This window comes from Mus musculus, chromosome 11 (genome assembly GCF_000001635.26).
Source record: "Mus musculus strain C57BL/6J chromosome 11, GRCm38.p6 C57BL/6J".
Classification (NCBI taxonomy): domain Eukaryota; kingdom Metazoa; phylum Chordata; class Mammalia; order Rodentia; family Muridae; genus Mus; species Mus musculus.
The window spans coordinates 9,117,484-9,136,845 of record NC_000077.6 but is presented as its reverse complement, the minus strand read 5'-3'; the positions used below and the strand labels follow the sequence as shown (position 1 = coordinate 9,136,845).

At 46.3% G+C, this 19,362-nt stretch overlaps 1 protein-coding gene across 4 annotated transcripts; it reads right to left on the bottom strand.

The window, feature by feature from the left end:
* Nucleotides 1-675: 675 nt before the first annotated feature.
* Nucleotides 676-18,838, bottom strand: Upp1 (uridine phosphorylase 1). 4 transcript variants are annotated; one of them, NM_001159401.1, is made up of 9 exons: nt 18,684-18,838; nt 17,397-17,472; nt 11,148-11,213; nt 7,241-7,358; nt 5,058-5,216; nt 3,498-3,612; nt 1,915-2,124; nt 1,536-1,682; nt 676-885 (listed from the first exon to the last, which is right to left on the bottom strand). In NM_001159401.1, the coding sequence occupies exons 3-9, from the start codon at nt 11,192-11,194 to the stop codon at nt 746-748; spliced, it is 936 nt and encodes a 311-aa protein (NP_001152873.1). In that variant the 5' UTR covers nt 11,195-11,213; nt 17,397-17,472; nt 18,684-18,838; the 3' UTR covers nt 676-745. The 4 variants fall into 4 exon arrangements, with proteins under 4 accessions (NP_001152873.1, NP_033503.2, NP_001152874.1 ...); NM_009477.3 differs by having other exon boundaries at nt 18,562-18,743; NM_001159402.1 differs by lacking the exon at nt 18,684-18,838 and adding an exon at nt 18,186-18,339.
* Between the last annotated feature and the right edge of the window lie 524 nt (nt 18,839-19,362).

Genomic DNA, 19,362 nt, shown 5'->3' with positions numbered 1-19,362 from the left:
TGTGAAAGCACAGGCATACTGGTGCTCGTCAGATGCAAATGTGAGATGCTTCCGTTCAGCAAGCCTGGCCCTGGCCTGCTCCTTGTATACCTAGCTGTACCACACCAATAGTGGCACCAATACTGGCCAGGATGTGTCAAGCCTTTACATTTCTAGTTAGACAGCCTGCACTACCTGGATTGGACAGCAGAGGGTGGTATAGCACTGCCTGGATCTACCCTGAGCTTCGCCATCAATACTCGTGGAAATGGGGGGGGAGGGAGTGAGATCTGTGTTGCCAAATCCCACAACGCCACAGGAAAGTTATGATCTAGGTTCCAAAATGGCTTTCCTAGGCTTTCTACCTGACAACAAAGTCACTCTTGTATTCCATCTGCAGCTATCAAGAAATAACTATAGAATTTTTAAAATACCTATGGAAATCTGTTTTATGGTACAACTGCCAATGTCTTACTTTAGTGACCACTTTTGAAATAAAAGTCTGAAAGTTTTCATTTATTTAGAATGGTCCTGAAGAAGGACCTCACCCCACCCCACCCCACCCCACCCCCAGTTAAGCTTGAATAGTCTGAAAATGTTCCAATGATGTGTAAGAGAACAATCTGTGTGTCTAACTCGGATTTCTAACTGGCAGATGAAACCCAGTTCCATACACTCTACCGCAGAGTCACACAATGTGTTATGAAAAAATAGATTTATTGCCCAGGAGTTGCAGAGGCTTCTCCGGGGCGGAAAGGCACAGGGCTCAGGCCCGTCCCAGGCTCTTCTTGATGAAGTGGCCCACTAGCCGCTGTGGTCTCTGCTGGTATTCCACAAGCACATCGTGGGGAGTGTTGATCTGGTCTCCTTGCAGACGGTCCAGAAGGGTGACACACACCACAGCCGCTGCAAAAAAACAATGGCCTCATCAATGCAGGATGGATACCTTCCTTAGCTCACCAAGGAGGAAGGCCAGGGCTCTGGAGCTGAGGATCAGCCTGCAATACCTCGGGAAACCAGCAGTGTGCAGGCTAGGGACAGTTGGGAGTGCTGTGTGGACAGAGTGGAACTTCCAGCAACTCTGGCAGAGTCCAGCTCTATCACCTATGCCTTTGCCCTTGGGTCCCAAAACATTCCAGCTGTTTCCAGGGCCAGCACCTGGCTGCCCTGTGCAGGACTGAGGGCATACGTTGTCCCATGGAGCACAGGCAGTTCTGAGGGCTAATGCTGAACTGGAAGGATGTTCAGGACTAGATAACAGGGTGGATTAGCCCTTCAGAAAGCCAAGCTGTCAGCAGGGCTGGAGCAGCTTCCTGGGCAGCATGAAATCCCATCACCGTCTTTCTGACCCCTCTCAGTGGAATCTGCAAGAACACTCAGGATCCGTGCTTTTCTGTGTGACAGTCAACTCATCGTATGTGTACCCGGACTACAGGAATGACGCCTTGGTCAGAAACTGAGAATTCAGCATTGGGGTACTCTCAGGAGGACCCCTCCATGATGGTCCAGCAAAAGAGACAGAGAAAGGACAGCAAGGCCATGCCATATCGGCGTACCTTTCAGGCCACAGGCACTGCACATGGTGGCAAACACCGAAGATTCCATCTCGATATTTCGGACACCCGCGGCATGGGCTGCACGCAGATAAGACTGTTTGTCTTTCTCTGTGTAGGAGCAGAGGGCGCCATCCAGACGGCCTTGCCCTGTAGCAAATGAATAGAACCACAGGTACATAGTTAAAGCCTACTGCACTTAGGCACCATGCTATACATGCCATTAAGATCTAGGGCCAAGGGGGGCCACCCACTGTTACAGCCATCACAGAAATGCTGAGTGGGTCAGCACTCCAACAGAGATAGCAACCACACCATCGCACAGCACGCTTGGGGTGGGTGAGCGATCCCTAGAGCAGACAATGCCCTCACTTCCTCTCACCCTCATAGAAGTCCAAGGTGCACATGGTGTTGCCCACAACCATGGGGAACTCATTCAGGTCTGAGGAGCACTGCACCAACTCCTGAACCAGCTGCGCGTCCAGGTTGGTGTTGCGAATCACCCGTTTTCCCAGGACAATCTGCTCAAACTCCGGCTTGAAGCACTCATTCACTGCCTGCTGCGTGATGACAACAGAGCCAGGCTCCAGACCTGAGGAAGATGCACAGATCACGGTTACACAGGGTGACAAAGCAGCAGCGCGGAACCTAGGCACAGCCAACAGGATCCATCGGCAAAGCCAAGTACTGAGGCACCAGGCATATGCTCAAAGCCGTCCATCCCTTTTCCTACTAAGCTTTCCCTGAGTAGGAATTTGTACAGACCATTGCTGAAGGCAGAGATAAGCAGAGAACCCACCAGAGTCTCTGCAGCCTTTGTCTGACATTTCTATCTTCAGGGCATTGCCACTGACTAGCACGCCACCAACTGGGTGACCATGTAAGCTTAGTAGTTCCAGATTCTGTATTTTGTAAACTTTCAACTGGACACAAAAGCAGGGAAAGTATAGAAACCCCGATATGTTCCCCCAAACAAAGCCTCAAGCTTTTCTAACTCCTGACTAGCCTGCTTTCCTCCAACCAATAACAACCACCTGCATTGCGCCTGCATTGGAGGCAGGTCCTCTCGGAGGACCTGTTTGTCTATAAGGACAATACCCTGCTCTTCTTTCCTCTTGGGATTTTATTTTCTTATGCAATATGGCCGCTGTTAGGGAGTTTGAAATCCTACCTCCCAAGAATAATGTAGGGATGATTCCTGGATGCTGGAATCTAAGGCCATACTATCCCTGGAGCCAATACAGTTTCCTATCAATGTTTATTGATTCCTATCATGTTCCTGGTAGGAACAAGAATCGCTAGAAACCAGTTCCTAAGGCAACCCTTAATTTAAAATAAAATTGATAAAGAGACTTTAGGGAATGTCACTGCCCAACACACACACAGCTTACTGCCAAAAAGCCCCAATAAAATAGAGTGGCCACTGTGAATGAAATAGAGAGCCTCGAGCAGGTGGGACCGCTGAGAAGTGACTGTGACTCTGCCATAAGGAATGAATTGACTCAATACTGAAATTAATGGTGGATGAGTGCTCGCAGGACTTGCCGTCTCTCATACTTGATGAAACCTGTGCCATCACCAGGCTCTGCCAGGAAGAAGACTTCACTCAGCTGAGCATAATCGCAGAGGCCAAGCAGACCTTGTCTTTATAACATGAAGTCAAACAGGACACTAGTCTTCATTGTACTGCAGTCTTCAAATCCTCTCTCCTTCTTAAATTGTCTGTCTGTTTGTTTGCTTGGGATTTGTTTTGATCAATGATTAGGAAGCCTTGAGCTAATTTCAGAACCCCTTTGTTAGTTTTATATCCCGCTCCACCCCCACACACACTTTAATGGAATAAGAGAAGACAGGCAGAAAAGAAGGCCCTTTATCAACCCTGTATGTGTTCACACCTTGCTGGACCTAGTACTGGGCTCTGGCTACTCCACACCCATGGCCAGAATCCCTTCTCACAGCCCTTACCTATCCCGCCTGAAGTGCCAATGCGGATGATGGTGATGTTGGAGCACCTGGCATGGTACAGCATCTTGATGAGCTCGTGCAACATGATGCCGATGGAAGGAATGCCCATGCCATGCTGAAACCAGAGAGAAATGCAGAGGCTCAGCCCACTGTTCCTCTGTCAGTGCATGCACAAAGCCCTCCAAACAACAGGCTCTGCATTCCAAGTCACCCAGGCCCAACTAAGCTTTGCACAGACGAGCTTCGGAGAGGAAGAACATTCACATATATTTTACTATATTCTACTTCAAATTACTCTGCTTTGTCAGTCATTATTGCCATTCTTTTGCTATGCCTAACTGTCACACTAAAATGTCTCTATAAAAGGAATATTCATATTTACCAGTTTTGATACCCTCCTGCTTTGAGGCATCCACGGGGGTCTTTGAAACAAAGCCCACGTGTGGAAGGAGAGTGCTGCATGTGTTATGTGTATACTCCAACCAATTAAATCAGTATGTGAAATGGAAGACAGACATCAAAAATATAAACAGAGCTGTCTTATACCTGACTTCATTTGACTCGTACAATCTATATAGCAGCAGGAAGGAAGTAGCTACTGTCATTACGAAACAAACTTTTTCCCTGATATCTGAAGCCATGCAAACAGGCCACCATACTGGATAAGGTTTTACCACTGAATTTTTCAAATGCCCTCTCCAGTTTAGCAAAGATACCTCTATGGTTCCTGAACTGTATGTACTTCTGCCTCTGTCATTTCGTCCTTGCCTCTGCAATGCAATCCCACTCCACATGCCTTCCAAAGACACACACACACACACACACACACACACACACATCTCCTACGACACCATCCCCTCCCTGAACAGCTGTCCCTATGGCAAAGCCATATTGCAAAAGGACCCCTTCCAGAATGTCAGATACAGAAAATGCTCCCACAAGGTGTACTTGCTTTCAGACGATTCGACATGACTTGGATGTTTAACTGACGAGGGTCAAGACGCAAAATATCAACAGGAAGGGAATCCACTTCTGAACCACAGTTCTTCACTATATTATTATCTCCTTATGATATATGTCAAGTATGTGATATATATCATTATACTGTTGCCATCAAATCAAAATCAGAGCTAGAAAATCATCTCATTGACAGGATACTGGAGATTTTTCTATATTAACTTTTATTACTTATTCAATCTGTGTTATAAAGTAGGTCAGTTACTGTGAGATAGACAGAGCGTAGATGCCTGGTATGTGGCTCCTAACAGCCCTCGGCCTCCTGGGAACTGCCACCCCCACAATGAGTGGACAGCTGTGCATATTTGCATGTGTATCTGCTTTTGTATAGCTAGGCTTTCCAGGAGGTGAAGCCGCAAGAGCTGGAGCCTAGGACTTACTCATGCCCAGGTCCCAGCTGCTGAGAGCTCACCAAGCTCCCAGCCATTTACAGTAAACAAACACTAGGGTGCCAGCTGTTCAGCTGTTCCCATATGCAAAAGTGTGGGGCACAGGGCCTTGCAGAGCCTGGCAACCAAATCCAAGTGAAAGGCAAGTACTCACGCTCACAGACAGCACGGGCCCGGCTTTATACATGGCGTAGCGGTCAGTGCCTGCACAGATGTTGGGATATTCCTTCCCTGGATGGTCAAGGCCCAGCTCTGCAGCCACATACTTGATGAAGGTGTTCATCCGGGAAGAGCTTCCACCAACACACACAAACTGCAACCAGAGAACGGGGACCCCATTAGTATACTGTGTCATCGGGGGTCTGCAAGGTTTACCAGCAACCTTGGGGTCATCTGGGAACTTCCTAGCAAGTTTTCTGGCCTGACCTGTACCAGGTGTATCTGAAGGGACTAAGCAATCTACTTTTCTGATGAGCTTTTTCAGTAGCGCTGGTCTGGGATCACTGCTTAGTACAAGCACACGAAGCACAGTGCCACGCGTACAGGAACCACCATCTTGCCATCTTCCATACCAGGTGGGAGGCAGCCTAGTGTGCTGGAAGGAAGTTTGGGTTTGGACTAAGATGGCTGGAGAGCCTCACAGTCCCTCAAACTCCTCATGTGACCAGAGTCCTGTGGCCCAGTGTTAAAATGGCCCACCAAACACTCTCGCACTTGGTCAACTGAGTAGCAAATAGAGGCCCAGTAGTAGGTTGGGGCTTTGTAGGTAGAAAAGTAAGACCTTCATTTTGCAAAGTCTCTTCTAAGAGATTTTATTTTGCCAAAGAAAAATAAATCATAAAAAGTGATTTAATGGACTCTAAAGATAAAAGAAAGAAATGCATCCCTAAACATGAAAGAACATGCCCACAGCCTGCAATAAGAAAGTAAATTAGCAATACTGGTGTAGTGACTATTCCTGGTTGTCAACTTGACTATATTTCGAATGAACTACAATCCAGAATTGGAAGGCTCACCAGTGACCCTTATCTGGAGGCTTGGAGATCCTTATCTGGATCTTGGTTTGGAGATCTTGAGCCATAGTGGCTATGGATTCCAGAAGATTGAATCTCGGAGTTTAAGAAACACCTTTAATCTGGGCTACACCTTTCATCTGGGATTAAAGGTGTGGTGGAACACACCTTTAATCTGGGCTACACCTTCTGCTGGAGACAATATAAGGACATTGGAAGAAGGGAGTCTAGCTCTTGCTCCTTCGCCTGCTTGCTGTGTGAGACTGAGTAACTGCTAGATCCTTGGACTTCCATTCACAGCTGCGACTGAACAATTGTTGGGAATTGGGCTGCCGACTGTAAGTCATCAATAAATTCCTTTACTATCTAGAGACTACCCATAAGCTCTGTTACTCTAGAGAACCCTGACTAATACAACTGGAATAAATGGAAATTGAATGAATTAAAAAAACATGAAAACTGCTTACCATTTGCTACCAAAAGTGAGTTCTACCCATGGCAGTTGGGCCTCAGCTTTGGGGTTCTGACCTCATTTTGGTTTTTAATTCCATGAGTTAATTTGTCTTTATCAGGATTAGACACTGAAGAGTCCTATTCTAGTAGTACGGTAACTAGAGTTTAACAATAACTAGCTGTAGACTGCAAAATAGCCAGTCGGTAGGTTTCTGATTGTTCTCAACCCGAACTGAAATGTTACACCGTTCCTTGTAATGCACACACAGGTGACGATTAGGAACAAATGTTAACAAAGGACTTTCATAAAAATTAATGATAAATGAGCACTGAGAACTGAAGACTTTATACTGGAAGTGTCTTCTTCAACATTAGCCCTCAGACAATTTAAAAACAGTATCATCAATATACACCTTCAGTTGCAAGCAGGGATCATACAGAGTCTCCAGACTGACTCTGTACCTCTCGAAAGTTCTTCACAGCTCCCTCTTCTCAACTGAGTGTTAGGAAATTGATCTTGAGATAGCCCTCAAGACACTGTCTAGGTTACCCCCAAACTCCTGCCTCAGCCTTGGGAGTACTTGAAACTATAAACGCAGGCCACTTGTATGGTTCAGGAGAGTGACATGCTGTCACTCACAAATGAAAGTTCTAAGAGACAAAGTAGAGACTAACACTGCGGTTGCTAACATTTGTTCTCTCTTTTACTTGCTAGTTCATACAAATGCAAGAAAACAATTTGCGGAAGTCTGATAAAGACATAACGCAGTCCTTGTCTCCTGTCCATCATCTGTGAAAAGGTGCAGCTATATCGAAGAGGAAGTTGACTGTAAGACAACCAGTCCTTAGGATCAAAGCCTGGAGTTTTTACCTTCACGTCTCCAAACATAGCAGGGAAATCGTGTGTGCTAGTGCTGAGGTTGAAATGGTAGAGCACGTCTTCCTTCATTGCTGCTATGTTTGGATTTGAAAGTTGGATGAAGCAGTCACTGTTAGAAACAAAAAGAGAAAGGTTTGTAGAACATGGATGTGTAGTGGCCAGCGTTACCATGAATATGTTCCATTTACATGAGGTGTGAGAGAGACATGATGGGGAAGAGGCACAAACAGATCCTAGGAAGACGACAACCCTACATTGTCAAGGGCCCTACTTCCCTGTGTCCTTCCTTTTAACTCTGCTTTGCTCCTAGAGCCCTGTTAGAAGGCAAACAGCAAACCCTCAGAAGAACCTACAAAATTATAAAGAGCAAATTGATAAATCATCCAATACAAAGAATGCTAGTTGCTAGCCCACTCTGCTGTAGTCAATACATAAACTTGACTGTTTTAGAAAGTAATACATTCATTATTGGAAACACAGACAGAAAAAGAAAAAGTCTCATCTGTTGCCAAAGATAAACCTTTCCAAGCAGATGCCAATAATTACTTTTTCCTGACTTATTTTAGCTACCACTTATCAGAACTATGACACCAAGATTGTCTCAAGGCTATGAAGAGATGGCCTGTGGTTTGCAGAACTTGTTCTTGTAGGAGGACCAGCGTTCTATTCCCAGTACCCACACAGTGGCTCACAACCATCTGTAACTACAGTTCCAGGGAATCCATTACCCTCCTCTGGCCTCAATGGGCACAAACATACATGCAGACAAAACACATAAAATAAACCTTACATTTTTTTCTTTAAAAAATTGTTATGATGTCCCCTGGGAGCTCCCAGACACAGAGCTACCAAACAGGCGGCATACAGAAGCTGCCGACACATATATAGAGGACTTCCTGGTCTGGCCACAGTGGGAGAAGATGGGCTGAATCCACTAGAGACTTGAGGCCCCAGGGAGGGAGGGAGACCTGGTAGTGGAGGAGCATCCTCTTGGGGACAGAGGGGAAAAGAAACGGGGATGAGGAACTGTGGGAGGTGGGGCAATGGCTGGATTGTTAAAAAAAAAAAATAGAATTGCTTTTTAAAAAAATTGTCATGATGTAGCTTCCTACCATTTTGCTTTTCTTCAGAGTGGCAACTAGAACATTTTGTATGTGTGATTCAAACTACTTTGACAGGAAAACATGCTTCTGCTCTAAAGGGAGGTTGGCAGGGTTTATTTAAGAGAAGGCCAGATGGTAAATCTGGCCACAGGCTTCCGTCACAATCTGCCACTGTCTTCTGAAACCAACAGAGACAAGAAAGGCAAATGTGTGGTATTATACTTCAGTGAAGTTTATTTACAAACACAAGTGCCCCAGGACGAGATAATTCCTGCTCTATTCTGCCAAGCTTTGTAGAGCCAGCCTCTAACACAGCTGCCTCAACAGTACATGATTCCTGATTTTCAAATAGGCATCTCCTTGGCAGGATGAAGATAGGTGCAGGTCTTTGAATATGGAGCAATCCTAGCTACTGTCCCTTCCTTCTGAGTCTGACTTTCTGCCCAGAACCAACTGGTGACACTTTCTCTTCAATTTAATTCATGAGCAGATGAGAAAGCAATGACCCAGAGACCTTTGTAATTTAGAAATACTGATGACCTTGACTTCACAATGATATGAAAATGGTATGTGTTGAGTGTGAACATTTTTCCTGAGAACTTTACTGCCAAACTGATTTGGGGTTTGTTATGCTAAGTAATTGCCATGACGGGATTTTGGGTATCTAACCCTGTTATGAGCCAAGGAGGACCTGTATGATTCCTCCAAGGGTTTTCCCATCCTCCATGGGATTCTCCTTATAATTTCCTGTCTTGTTGACTAATTTATTTTTAATTTCTTTCATTTCTTTGGAGACAGGACATCATTGTATCACAGACTAGCCTCACACTTGCTATGTAGCTTTACGTTTCTGATATCCCTGAGTCGATCTCATCATGCTAGGTTATAGTGTGTACCACCATGCCTGTTTTATGTAGTGCTAGTAACAGAACCCCCAGCATGCAAAGCATGCAAGCCACTCCCTCTGCTCCTATTTCTTTTTCTTTAGACAGGTTTCATTTTGCCGGCCAGAATGGCTTTAAACTCAATACACCTGTCTTGGCCTCCTGAGCACTGGGGTCACAGGCATATGCAATGCATCTGGCTATCTACATATTGTCTTTAGAACTTATACAATTAATTTAATTATACTTATTAAAATCTTCTGAAGACCATGCCATGTCTTGTTTATTTAACACACACAGACAGAGAGAGAGAGACAGAGAGAGTCAGAGACACGCAAAGCTGAAGGCCCAATCAAACTTGTTCTGATTTGTTTCAACCAGTCCTCATTGCTTTTCTTTCTGGTAGTCAGTCAACCCCAACAGCAATCATTGGAGGTTCCGTCTTCTCCCTTGGTCCTCTTGATGCCCCTTCCTTGTTTCTCAAGCCCCACTCCAGTCTATTCTCCTAGAGTAGTGTCCAGATTAAGTCAACATATGAAGATTTTCAAGAGATTGCTATACAGAAGATAACTATAAGATTCAAAATAAAGTCAGAGCTCTCTCGTCAAGGGAGTAAGAGGTGGGTGGGCAGAATGCTTCATGAACCAGTCATACAAGCAGGGGGCACTGTTGACCAAACCCTGGGCAAAGGTGCCATGGAAACCTTGCTGAGGAAGAGCAAGCACCTGGCCAAAGGCACAGCATGTGCCCATCTGCCGACCCAATTCTCCTGACAGATTTCCTGGCTTTTCATTGGTGGAAGGAAGCCCTTTCTTTCTTGTAGGACCAAATGCACAGCATGTACAGCTAGACTTTCCCAGAAAGCATTTTCTATCTCTAGGACCAAACTCCTGATCCTCTTGCTCCAATTCTCAAGTGCTGGAATTGCTTATGTGAACCAACATCTTTCAGCCACTTAGCCATATCCTCCTTCAGGGTGTGTCGAACATGAAACACAAAAGAGAAAGGCCAACTTTATGCCTCAAAATGACACAACAGGATGTGATTAAGACAACTGGGCCACACAGAGAAAACCCCTTTCTTACTTGTCAATTCCAGGAAGAGCAGAAGGAAGCAGTGTATAACCATGAGAATAGCAATGATTTCAAAATTCATTAACTCTGACATGGACGTGAGCTAGAACAGTTTCCAACAGAAATAACAAGGCGAAATAAACAAAAATATTTAGTCTACCTTATTTTCAATTGTATTTATCATTCTTACTATCACCTTAATCATTTACCCCTACTGAAGCCACTGAAGCTGGATGGCAGCCACCTCACAGAGCCCCAGCAAGCAGATAGTGGACACGGAAATTAGAAAGGTTCGGTGGACTTCAAGCCCATGCAGGAGGCCTGAGGTGTGTCTCAGAGTAGAATAAGCAATGACTACAGCATGCTCAGAACCCTGGGTTGGATGTGTATGGACATATGTATACACACTGGAGTCAGAGAAAGGCACAAATGTTTAGTTCTTTAACAAAGCCTAAACCCAAGACAACTCATGAAAAGCACACACTTGAACTAGGAAAATCTACAAAGCAGGGGGAAAATCATTCAAGATTCAGAAAAAAAAAATTGAGTTAGGAGGTACACAGTGGATTTTTATCTCAGAGAAAAATGCCATGTATAGAAGAAAACCTGTTAGACACATGGCTAAGCACTCCACTGTCTGCTCTCCTGAGTCACATGTCCTGAGGGTTAAGGACCAAAGCTCCTGGACCTGAATTTGTAAACCCTCTGAAGCCCTCACACACCATTCTGAGAATCACACATTAACACATGGAAAGAACTTGGAAAAGTGAGTGGATTAGAGGATGCTTAAAAACCAGCACAGCACAACCAAGTCAGCCCAGCCCGGGGCCAGTCTTACTTGTGATGGTTTTCAAGGTCCTTTGCTTCAGTTCCTGTAGCTGCCATGTTCTCACTGTAGGAGGACCTAGGGGGAAAACATCACAGAAAATAGCATCAGCCCAAAAGGAACTAGGGTGGTGAGGTATCATTTATGTGGGAAGTCTGTAAAATAGAAGCAGAATTCTTCACATTCTTTATATCATGTATACTATGGAAATGTACACATGCTCGCTCGCTCACTCTCTCTCTCTGTGTGTGTGTGTGTGAGAGAGAGAGACAGAGACAGAGACAGAGACAGAGAGAGGCAGAAAGGGACCGAGAGACAGAGACAGAGAAATGTGCTATGTGTAGAGTCCACAAGGGTAGACGCCACACTTAAGTTGTTTGGGAATTAAGATTAAGTTTCCAAGGGTCCCAATCCAACAACAACCAGGATGTCTTTGACCTTACCAACCACACCCCTCTGCCTTGCTCTTCTGGAGTCTTGGACATCCTCTTCCTGTTTAAGGGCAGCAGAGGTTACAGGGATTGGGACAGAGGTGGAAGAGCTACTAGCACCAGAGGCGGCTGTTCAGAGAGCAAACGCTTGAAGCTGATGTGGCAGATGTTGTAAGCTTGGCTGCTGAGCCTGCAGGGGAAAGCACCATACAGAGCCACCGTTGTTTCCTTGGGGCTCATCTGGGAGGTGAGGAAAGTGGAACCTTTGGAAAAGCTATGGCTCACAGGCCACTCAGGAAAACTGCAGGCTGTCCTTAGATCTTTTCTGAACCCAGGCCAAAAAACTCCTTTTCCATGAAATGTATTTATAACTATTATATCATAGCACACTGATCATTTTCAGTAAGGTAAACACCAGCTTGTTGTTATCCAACCAGATGAACCAAAGGAGGGAGCGAGTTCTGTTGGTTTCGCTGTGGTAATCCTGGAGTAACCCAGGGGGGTACATGTGCCAGGCAGGTGCTCCATCACTGAGCTGCATCTCTATGCTGGGAGTGAAGACCCTTCCCTCGCCTTAAAATCCATGCTCAAGTCAAGCACAGTGGAGGAAAAGAGCACTTATAACTGTCAGGAGGGCGGGGGTGGGGGTGGGGGTGGGGGAGGGCAGCTTTGCCTAGAAGTGTCGCAAGAAGGACAGAGCTGGTGAGTATAGAAGTGGTCCCTATGTTGTCCGTCAGGACAGGATGCTGGGTCATAAGTTGAGTATTTCATTTTTTTTTTCATTTATGTTATTTTATTTTCCTGGGGATGGGCATGGGCACGCCACATTTTACTATGTGGGAGTCAGTGGACAACTTGTGGGACTAAGTGCTTTCCTTCTATCATGTGTTTTGGGGGGCGGTCTCAGGTTGGCAGGCTTGGCAGCAACAGTGCTTTCCTTCTGAGCCCCAGCTATTATTTTAATGGTAGAGTACATTATAGAATTTGCCTGGGTGCTTTTGGTAACATGATTAGCATGTATGATAGTAAGAGTGGAAGATCCCAGAAAGTACAGCAGTTACTCAGTTACACCCGTAAAATGTCCTCAAAAGTCTCTGGAATCACACAGGTATCAGACAAGCTGTCAACTCAAGATCACAGTATACGTTCTAAGTTAAACTGAAATTCACCAGTCCTCATCCCAGGGTGGGAGTGAGAGGGGTGTCACACAAACAAGCAAGATGTTCTTAGCTTCTCTCTAGTTTGTTAGATATGAGTGATGTGTGGGCTATGACAACATTTGCCCAACTGACTTTGGAAACACTCAAAGCCCAATTCTACTATAAACACATTTCTAAAAGCCATGGCATCCATCTTTGTATTATGTCGATCCCTTCAGCTGCCATAACTCTTGGATCAAATTCTTCTAAACTTGGCACATGGACACATGTTGCAAGTGTTTTTTCATCCTGAGATTTAACACAGAGTTAACTAGGCCTATTGCTGGTTGGCTCAATCTGCCCTGGGTTATGCTTCCTGGGCAGCTGGGTACCCTGTAGTCCCTCAGCCTTATCAGGAGGCCCAGAGAGAATCACAGAGGTAGGACATTTATGCAAGACAATACCTCAGCAATTCCTAGATTAACTTACCACTCATTAGCCTGTAAACCTCAAGGCAAGATGCTGAAGCACAAGAAGAAAAACATCTTTTGAAACCACACCCCTGACCAACAAACAATTACCAAACTCTCACCCAGCCCGGAAGAGAGCTGCTTCTCATGTGCTCAGACCACTGAAGGCTCATCTCTGTCCTGTGGGTGCTTGGGCCAGAGCCAAAGCCAATGAGCTAGGGCTGAGACATCTTGTGTTCCTAATATGATTTGGTCTCATCCCCACCATTCCTATTCTATAAGGCCAAATGTCTGTGTCAGAGAAAGAACTCTTGAAACAGCAAGCCCATGAGACCACAGAAAAGAGATCCTCTGCTACAGAAGGCCAACAGCTTAGCAACACAAGAGGCATCCAAGACACAGACAAGAGCTGATCTCCAGACATTTGTGTCCCCTTGAGCTCCTGCAGGTGGCAGGGAGAAGGCTCCATAGCAGTTTGTAAACAGGAAGGGCTGCATGTTAGATCTGTCTGATGAGGTTCACAGTAAATTATAGTAGTTGCTTTGATTTGGAAATGTCTTCTGTGGCCATCCCTTACAGTTGACCACCAGCTGTGGCACTATTGAAAGGTGGTAGAAATCTGAGTGAAAGTCTTGTGGGAGGAAGTCAGGCCATTGGGGATACTGGCCCTCCTCACCCCCAGTCTCCCCACCCTATTGTTTCCTGGCCACCATGACATGGAACTGGACTCTTTCACTGTATATTTCCACCACGGTGGGTTGTACAGGCCAAACAGCAGGACTCAACAACCATAGACAAAACCCTCGAAAACAGCAAGCCAGAATAAACCTTTTCTCCCTTTAACTGCATTTAACTTGGGAATATGTCATAGCCACAGACAGCTGACTTACAAGGTGGCATAAACATTTTGAAATCCCTTCTGAGTTTCTAAAATCCCTTCTGTCTAAAAGCAACACCTCCCCTTCTTGCATCCAAACCGCCATTGTCTGTTCTCCTGAAGTCCCAGTTAGCTTTTAATAGCATTTGGAGCGGGGACAGGAGTGACAGAAAACATCATCCCAGCACTCAGGAGGCTGAGGCAGAAAGATTACTCCGGTCTGGGGGTTGGGGGTGGGGCAGCCTAGAGGACAGAATGAGGTAAACCTAGGCAAAGATGCAAAACCAAGACCTTTGGGAGGGAGGAGGCATCAACATATCTAACAAAGTAACAAAAGAGCAACAACAACAAAACTCACAAAACCACACCAAGACCTGTGGGGGGTAAGCAGAAAGCATCTAACAAAACAGAACAGCAACAACAAGACTCACTAAAAGCAAGCCCAAACCAGAACAGCTGAAATACATCGTTTCTCCAGAAGCACCTTTTGTTACCCTCCTCTTCTTGGCCCTTACCATCCCTGTTAAAATTGTAGAGTCCCCAAATTCTAACCACTTCCTGACTCACCTTCTTTGAACTTCTCTACTATTTGCTTGGACAGCAGCAATCTGTGCTCTTTAGTTGGCCTGTCTTTTCTCAGCTCATTTGCAGGCTTTTGAGTAGCTGGGTTAAAAGGATATAGTTCTCTCTCTGACACTTAACTCCAATATGGATTTGAGGGAGAAGAGTGACAGCCAGAATGACAAAAGGACAGACACAGGAAAAATGCACTCAGGGAGAGCAGGTTGCTACTTAGTTCAACGTGGACAGGAATGGCATCCTAAGAGCTGACTTCTGCCAGGAAGTGGTGGTACATGCCTTTAATCCCAGCACTTGGGAGGCAGAGGCAGGCGAATTTCTGTGTTCGAGGCCAGCCTGGCCTACAGTGTGAGTTCCAGGACAGCCAGGGCTATACAGAGAAACCCTGTCTCGAAAAAAACAAAAACAAAAACAAACAAACCAAAAAAAAAAAAAAAAAAAAAACCCTAAGAGCTGACTTCTAGCAAAGATGACCATGTATGGGGCTAATGATGGCTTGTTTGAAGTCACATGACTCGGGAACTCAGAATTTGTAGATGTGACCCTACAGAGTCACCACAAAGGAGCCTTGAGACAGAAAAGAAAGCTGACATGAGGACTGAACACACCCAAGGCAACTTTCTTAACTCGGTTGCCTGCCACAAAGCCTCCAGAACATTTGCTAATAAGTCTCAGGATTTAGAGGAAACCAGGTGGCCCAGTATTGCTGTCATAAGCTCAAAGCCTCACACACAGGTCACAACTCCCCTCAAAGGGAACACTCACCCCTTGCCACCTAATCAGCAGTCTGTCTCTTCCTATGACTCCTCCACCACCATCCCACTGAGAGTCAGATTTGACCTTAAGAGTTCTTGGTCTTCTTGCCATAGTATTAGCTACTTGGCACATTAGCTAATACTTGCTCCATCAGTAACAGTATAGGTGGGAATTACGGTCTACCTGGGAATTAACAACTAGGAAAAGCCCGAGATGACCAAGATCACTGTCCAGGAGAGAGACTGGCCACAGCCAAGTCCACTGTGAAACACAGAAAGATCCAAGGAAGTGGAGAGATGGCTGGGTTCAGAATGCTTCCTATGAGGCTAACGGGCCCAGGTTCAGCTTCTAGCACCAAAGTCAGGCAGCTCAGGACTACCTCTAACCCTGGCTCCAGTGGACCTATCTGATGCTCTCTTCAGGCTTCTGCAGGCGCACACACACAAGTGACAGAGCCACACACGTGCACATAAATAAAAATTTTTAATTTTAAAAGGCAGTCTAAGAGAAAGCAGCAGCCCTGGGCACTGTGTGTGGGTGGGGCAGTCCCTGTGTCCTGACCCACAGAGTTGCCAGAACAGATGGCTATACCAGCTACTCAATGGGTGAACTTTGATCTCAGGACCTCAGGAAGAGGTCACATTGATGCTAACTCCAGAAAGCATTTCCTCCAACACTAACAACTCCAGCTTCATCTCTGGAGGGAGGCAGTCACCTCTCTTCAAGACATCGGCTGCTCCACACACTGACAGGACCTACTGGTTTCGCTCGCCCTGAAGGGCCTCCACAGAACACCAGAAGAAAGCCCTCACTCTCTCCATACATCTTCATTCCTCCGCTTGCTGGGGCCAGACTGACTTAGTAATGAGATTTTAAATTTTGACTTTTGATCTTTAAGGTATTACATCAGTTATGAGGCTGGGAGAGATGGCCAGGTGGTTAAGAGCACTGGCTGCTCTTCCAGAGGATCTGGGTTCAATTCCCAGCACCCACATGACGGCTCACAACTGTCTATAAGTCCAGTTCCAGGGGGTGTGACAACCTCACACAAACAAACATATGAGCAGGTAAACTACCAATGCACATAAAAGAAAAACATAATCTTAATAAAAAGATGTTAAAGTCAGAAAAAGAGAATATTTAGTTCAATTCATAAAGATTTAGGATTCTTGGAATGGAATGTATGTTAAAAGTAAATGTGTGTAGTGGTGTATGTTGGATGGGGTAGGGGAGGGGATGGAGGCTGCAAAATAACTATCCAGTGCTTATCTGTAAAAAGAAAGGAACCCCTGAAGTTTCTTCTCTTTTTGTTACAAATAATTTTTTTATTAAGATAGATTTTTAAGATTCCTATAATCAGTAAATGCACCACAAAGTACATTTTTTACAAACTGCCAAAGTAAAAAAAAAAAAAAAAAAAAAAAAAAAAACCTAAAACCTAAAGCGCCGACTGCTTACCAGAGCTGAAAGTATAGAAGACTGAGATTACAATTTGTGCCCAAGAAGCGCATTAAAGATACGTGCGGTAATGAGGGTTCTACGGAGACCAGAAGGTCTGCTTGGCCTCTGAAGAAGGAAAAAGAAACAATAGCTGACTGGCTGAGAAGTGGGGGTGGTTTAGCCCAAAATGCAGATGGGGCACAAACTGCACAAGCTGAAAGAGAGATCAACAATGGCAGGCCCTGGGAATCGCTTACAGGCAAAGACAGCTTAAGACAGCCCTCCATTCAAGGAAGTCACCATGTGTTTTTAAAGGACTGGGTTACAGCATACGAATGGACCCAATGTTTTGTTTTAGTTTTTTGTTTTCTTTTAAGCCCAGATAGCACCAGCAAGAGAAAAATGAGGCAAAGTGAACTACAAACTTGAATGGAGAAGGGAAGGAAGGACAGGAAGGGGAGATAGAAAAGAGGACGGAGTAAGTGTGAACCGACGTGTAAAAGTGCCCTTCACTGCCTGTAATAGTAGCCCCTCGCCCTACCCTAGATTCCGTGTTCATGGTAACTCACTGTCAGAGACCGATGTCCACGTCGCGAGAAGGCTTCCAGAGTGTCAGAGACCACCAGTCAATCACTTCGTCAAGACCTGAGGGAGAGAGATGAGAGTGAGAAGGACTGCAGAGTCCTGCAGGTCTGCAAGAAGGTTGTCACAGAAAAGGAGCAGTAAAGTGAGGCAGGTCCCGTGCAAATCAGTGACATTTAATACACCGGAGTCGAGTTTCCCGGTTGGTCTGCAGCCAAACAACTTGGAGCCAATACTTTATGCGATAACATTTGGTAAATCAATTACAAGGAAATCCATGCGAGTGATCAAAATGAAACTTTGTTCGGTCCTTCGTGAAAAGACGAATTACTCCGTGTGGGACTGGATATGCTGGAAGCACCAGAGGACGCTGAGAGCCACTCACCTGCTCATGCCTCTCTTACGTTCCCCCTCACCTGTCAGCAGCCCGACCCACACCTGGGCGACCCTCACTGGCTTGCACCTACCTCGCGTGGGCTCGCTTCATCTGAGCCCCTCCCCCCTAGACCCCCGCCGCACACGCACACGCACACGGGGGACTTCACGTCTCCCCAGTGTGGCTCCAGCACCTTCATCTGCTGAGAGAGGTCATCGGCGCACACCTAGCAGAACATCCCGAGCGGGCTGCTCCTACAGCTTTGCGCTCCGCCAACTTTTACCCCTCTCTCCAGCCACTCCCTGCGGGGTCTTAGTAGTGATCACCAGAGTCGACTCTTCAGTCCCCACCTATATAGGCAGGAAGAGCCAGAGAGCAGCCAGCAAAGCAGACCACTCACCGCTCAGTCCCCGTTGGCCGCGCTGGAGCACTGTGAGAGAGAAGCAGCGCACCAGAGCTTTTAAAAGGACCAGAAAGGAGAACCTAGCTGTCGGCAGGCTCGCCTCCCCTGATCTGTCTCCCGCAGCCCCGCCCAGAGGTCACCGCCTGGCTTTGGCTCCGCTGGAGGGCTCAGCTGATAGCACCCGGACCTGCTCGCCCGAACACGCCCCGACCACACCTTCTCTAGCGTCCATTCCCTCAACCCGAACCCGGAAAAGTTGCCTGGGAACCACCACCTTCTATTATCCTTTCTTTTAGGGATAACTGACCATTTTAAGTTATCCAGAGCCATTCCTGTAGCTCCATAGCCTCCCTAACTACAGATGAAATCATACCCAAGCTGCTATCTCTGTTCCACTGTCGAAGAAAAGATCTGGAAGTCGCTGTATGGCTACCCAAGGTCACCTCTAGTGCCAGGGTCCAAGTCCATTTTTCTAGAAATGATGAAGGAATGTACCAGAGATGAATGGCCGTGTGGACGTGGTCAAGAATGCAGAGCTAGGCTGTTGTAAACTGTGTCCTTTCAGTATCCCGTGCCAGTTTCTGTTTTGTTTTGATTTTTATTGTCTTCCCCTCAGGGTCCTTCCTGATCCAGGGATATCCTCCGTAGTTGTGGGACGGCCAGGGGAGCGCTTGCCCAGTAGGGGAAATGACTCATTCATTCAGTCACAGCTATCTGGCAGAAGGCACCTCTGCCCTGCCCTGCACTGTGACTCCCCGCCCCCAGCTGCCATCCGGGCCTGCCAGTGGCCTCTAATTCTCACACAATTCCTAGCTTGGCTTCCCCAGCGAGCTGGCACTCTGGCGAAAGGACAAGGCTTGGGAATGGGGGTGGGGGGGAGGGGGAGGAGCAGAGTAGAGCGGGCAACAATCACTGTTTGCCTCCCACGAGGACCTGTGCTCCTGAGCATGAGCCGTAGCAGAACTGCCTATGATCCTGCTTCTGAGGAGATGAAGATCTCTCCCATTCATGTCTAGGAATCTACAAGTGAAACCAGACTCAGAGTGGACACAAAATCGTGTCAGCCAATTTCTACTCCACTCCTGAAACCATCATCAAAGTCTGTGGCAGAGAGTAAAGCTAGCACACACAGCGCCTCCTCAGCTGCTCTGCGTCTGGCTGAAAAAAAAACAAG

Bases quoted from the DNA above. Each gene is read 5' to 3' on its own strand.
- Upp1 (NM_001159401.1), bottom strand. From the start codon at position 11,194: ATGGCAGCTACAGGAACTGAAGCAAAGGACCTTGAAAACCATCACAA. The intron at 5,217-7,240 runs GTAAAAACTCCA...CTCTGGTTGCAG, and splicing joins CTATGTTTGGAGACGTGAAG to TTTGTGTGTGTTGGTGGAAG. The intron at 3,613-5,057 runs GTGAGTACTTGC...CTCTGGTTTCAG, and splicing joins GGCCCGTGCTGTCTGTGAGC to CATGGCATGGGCATTCCTTC.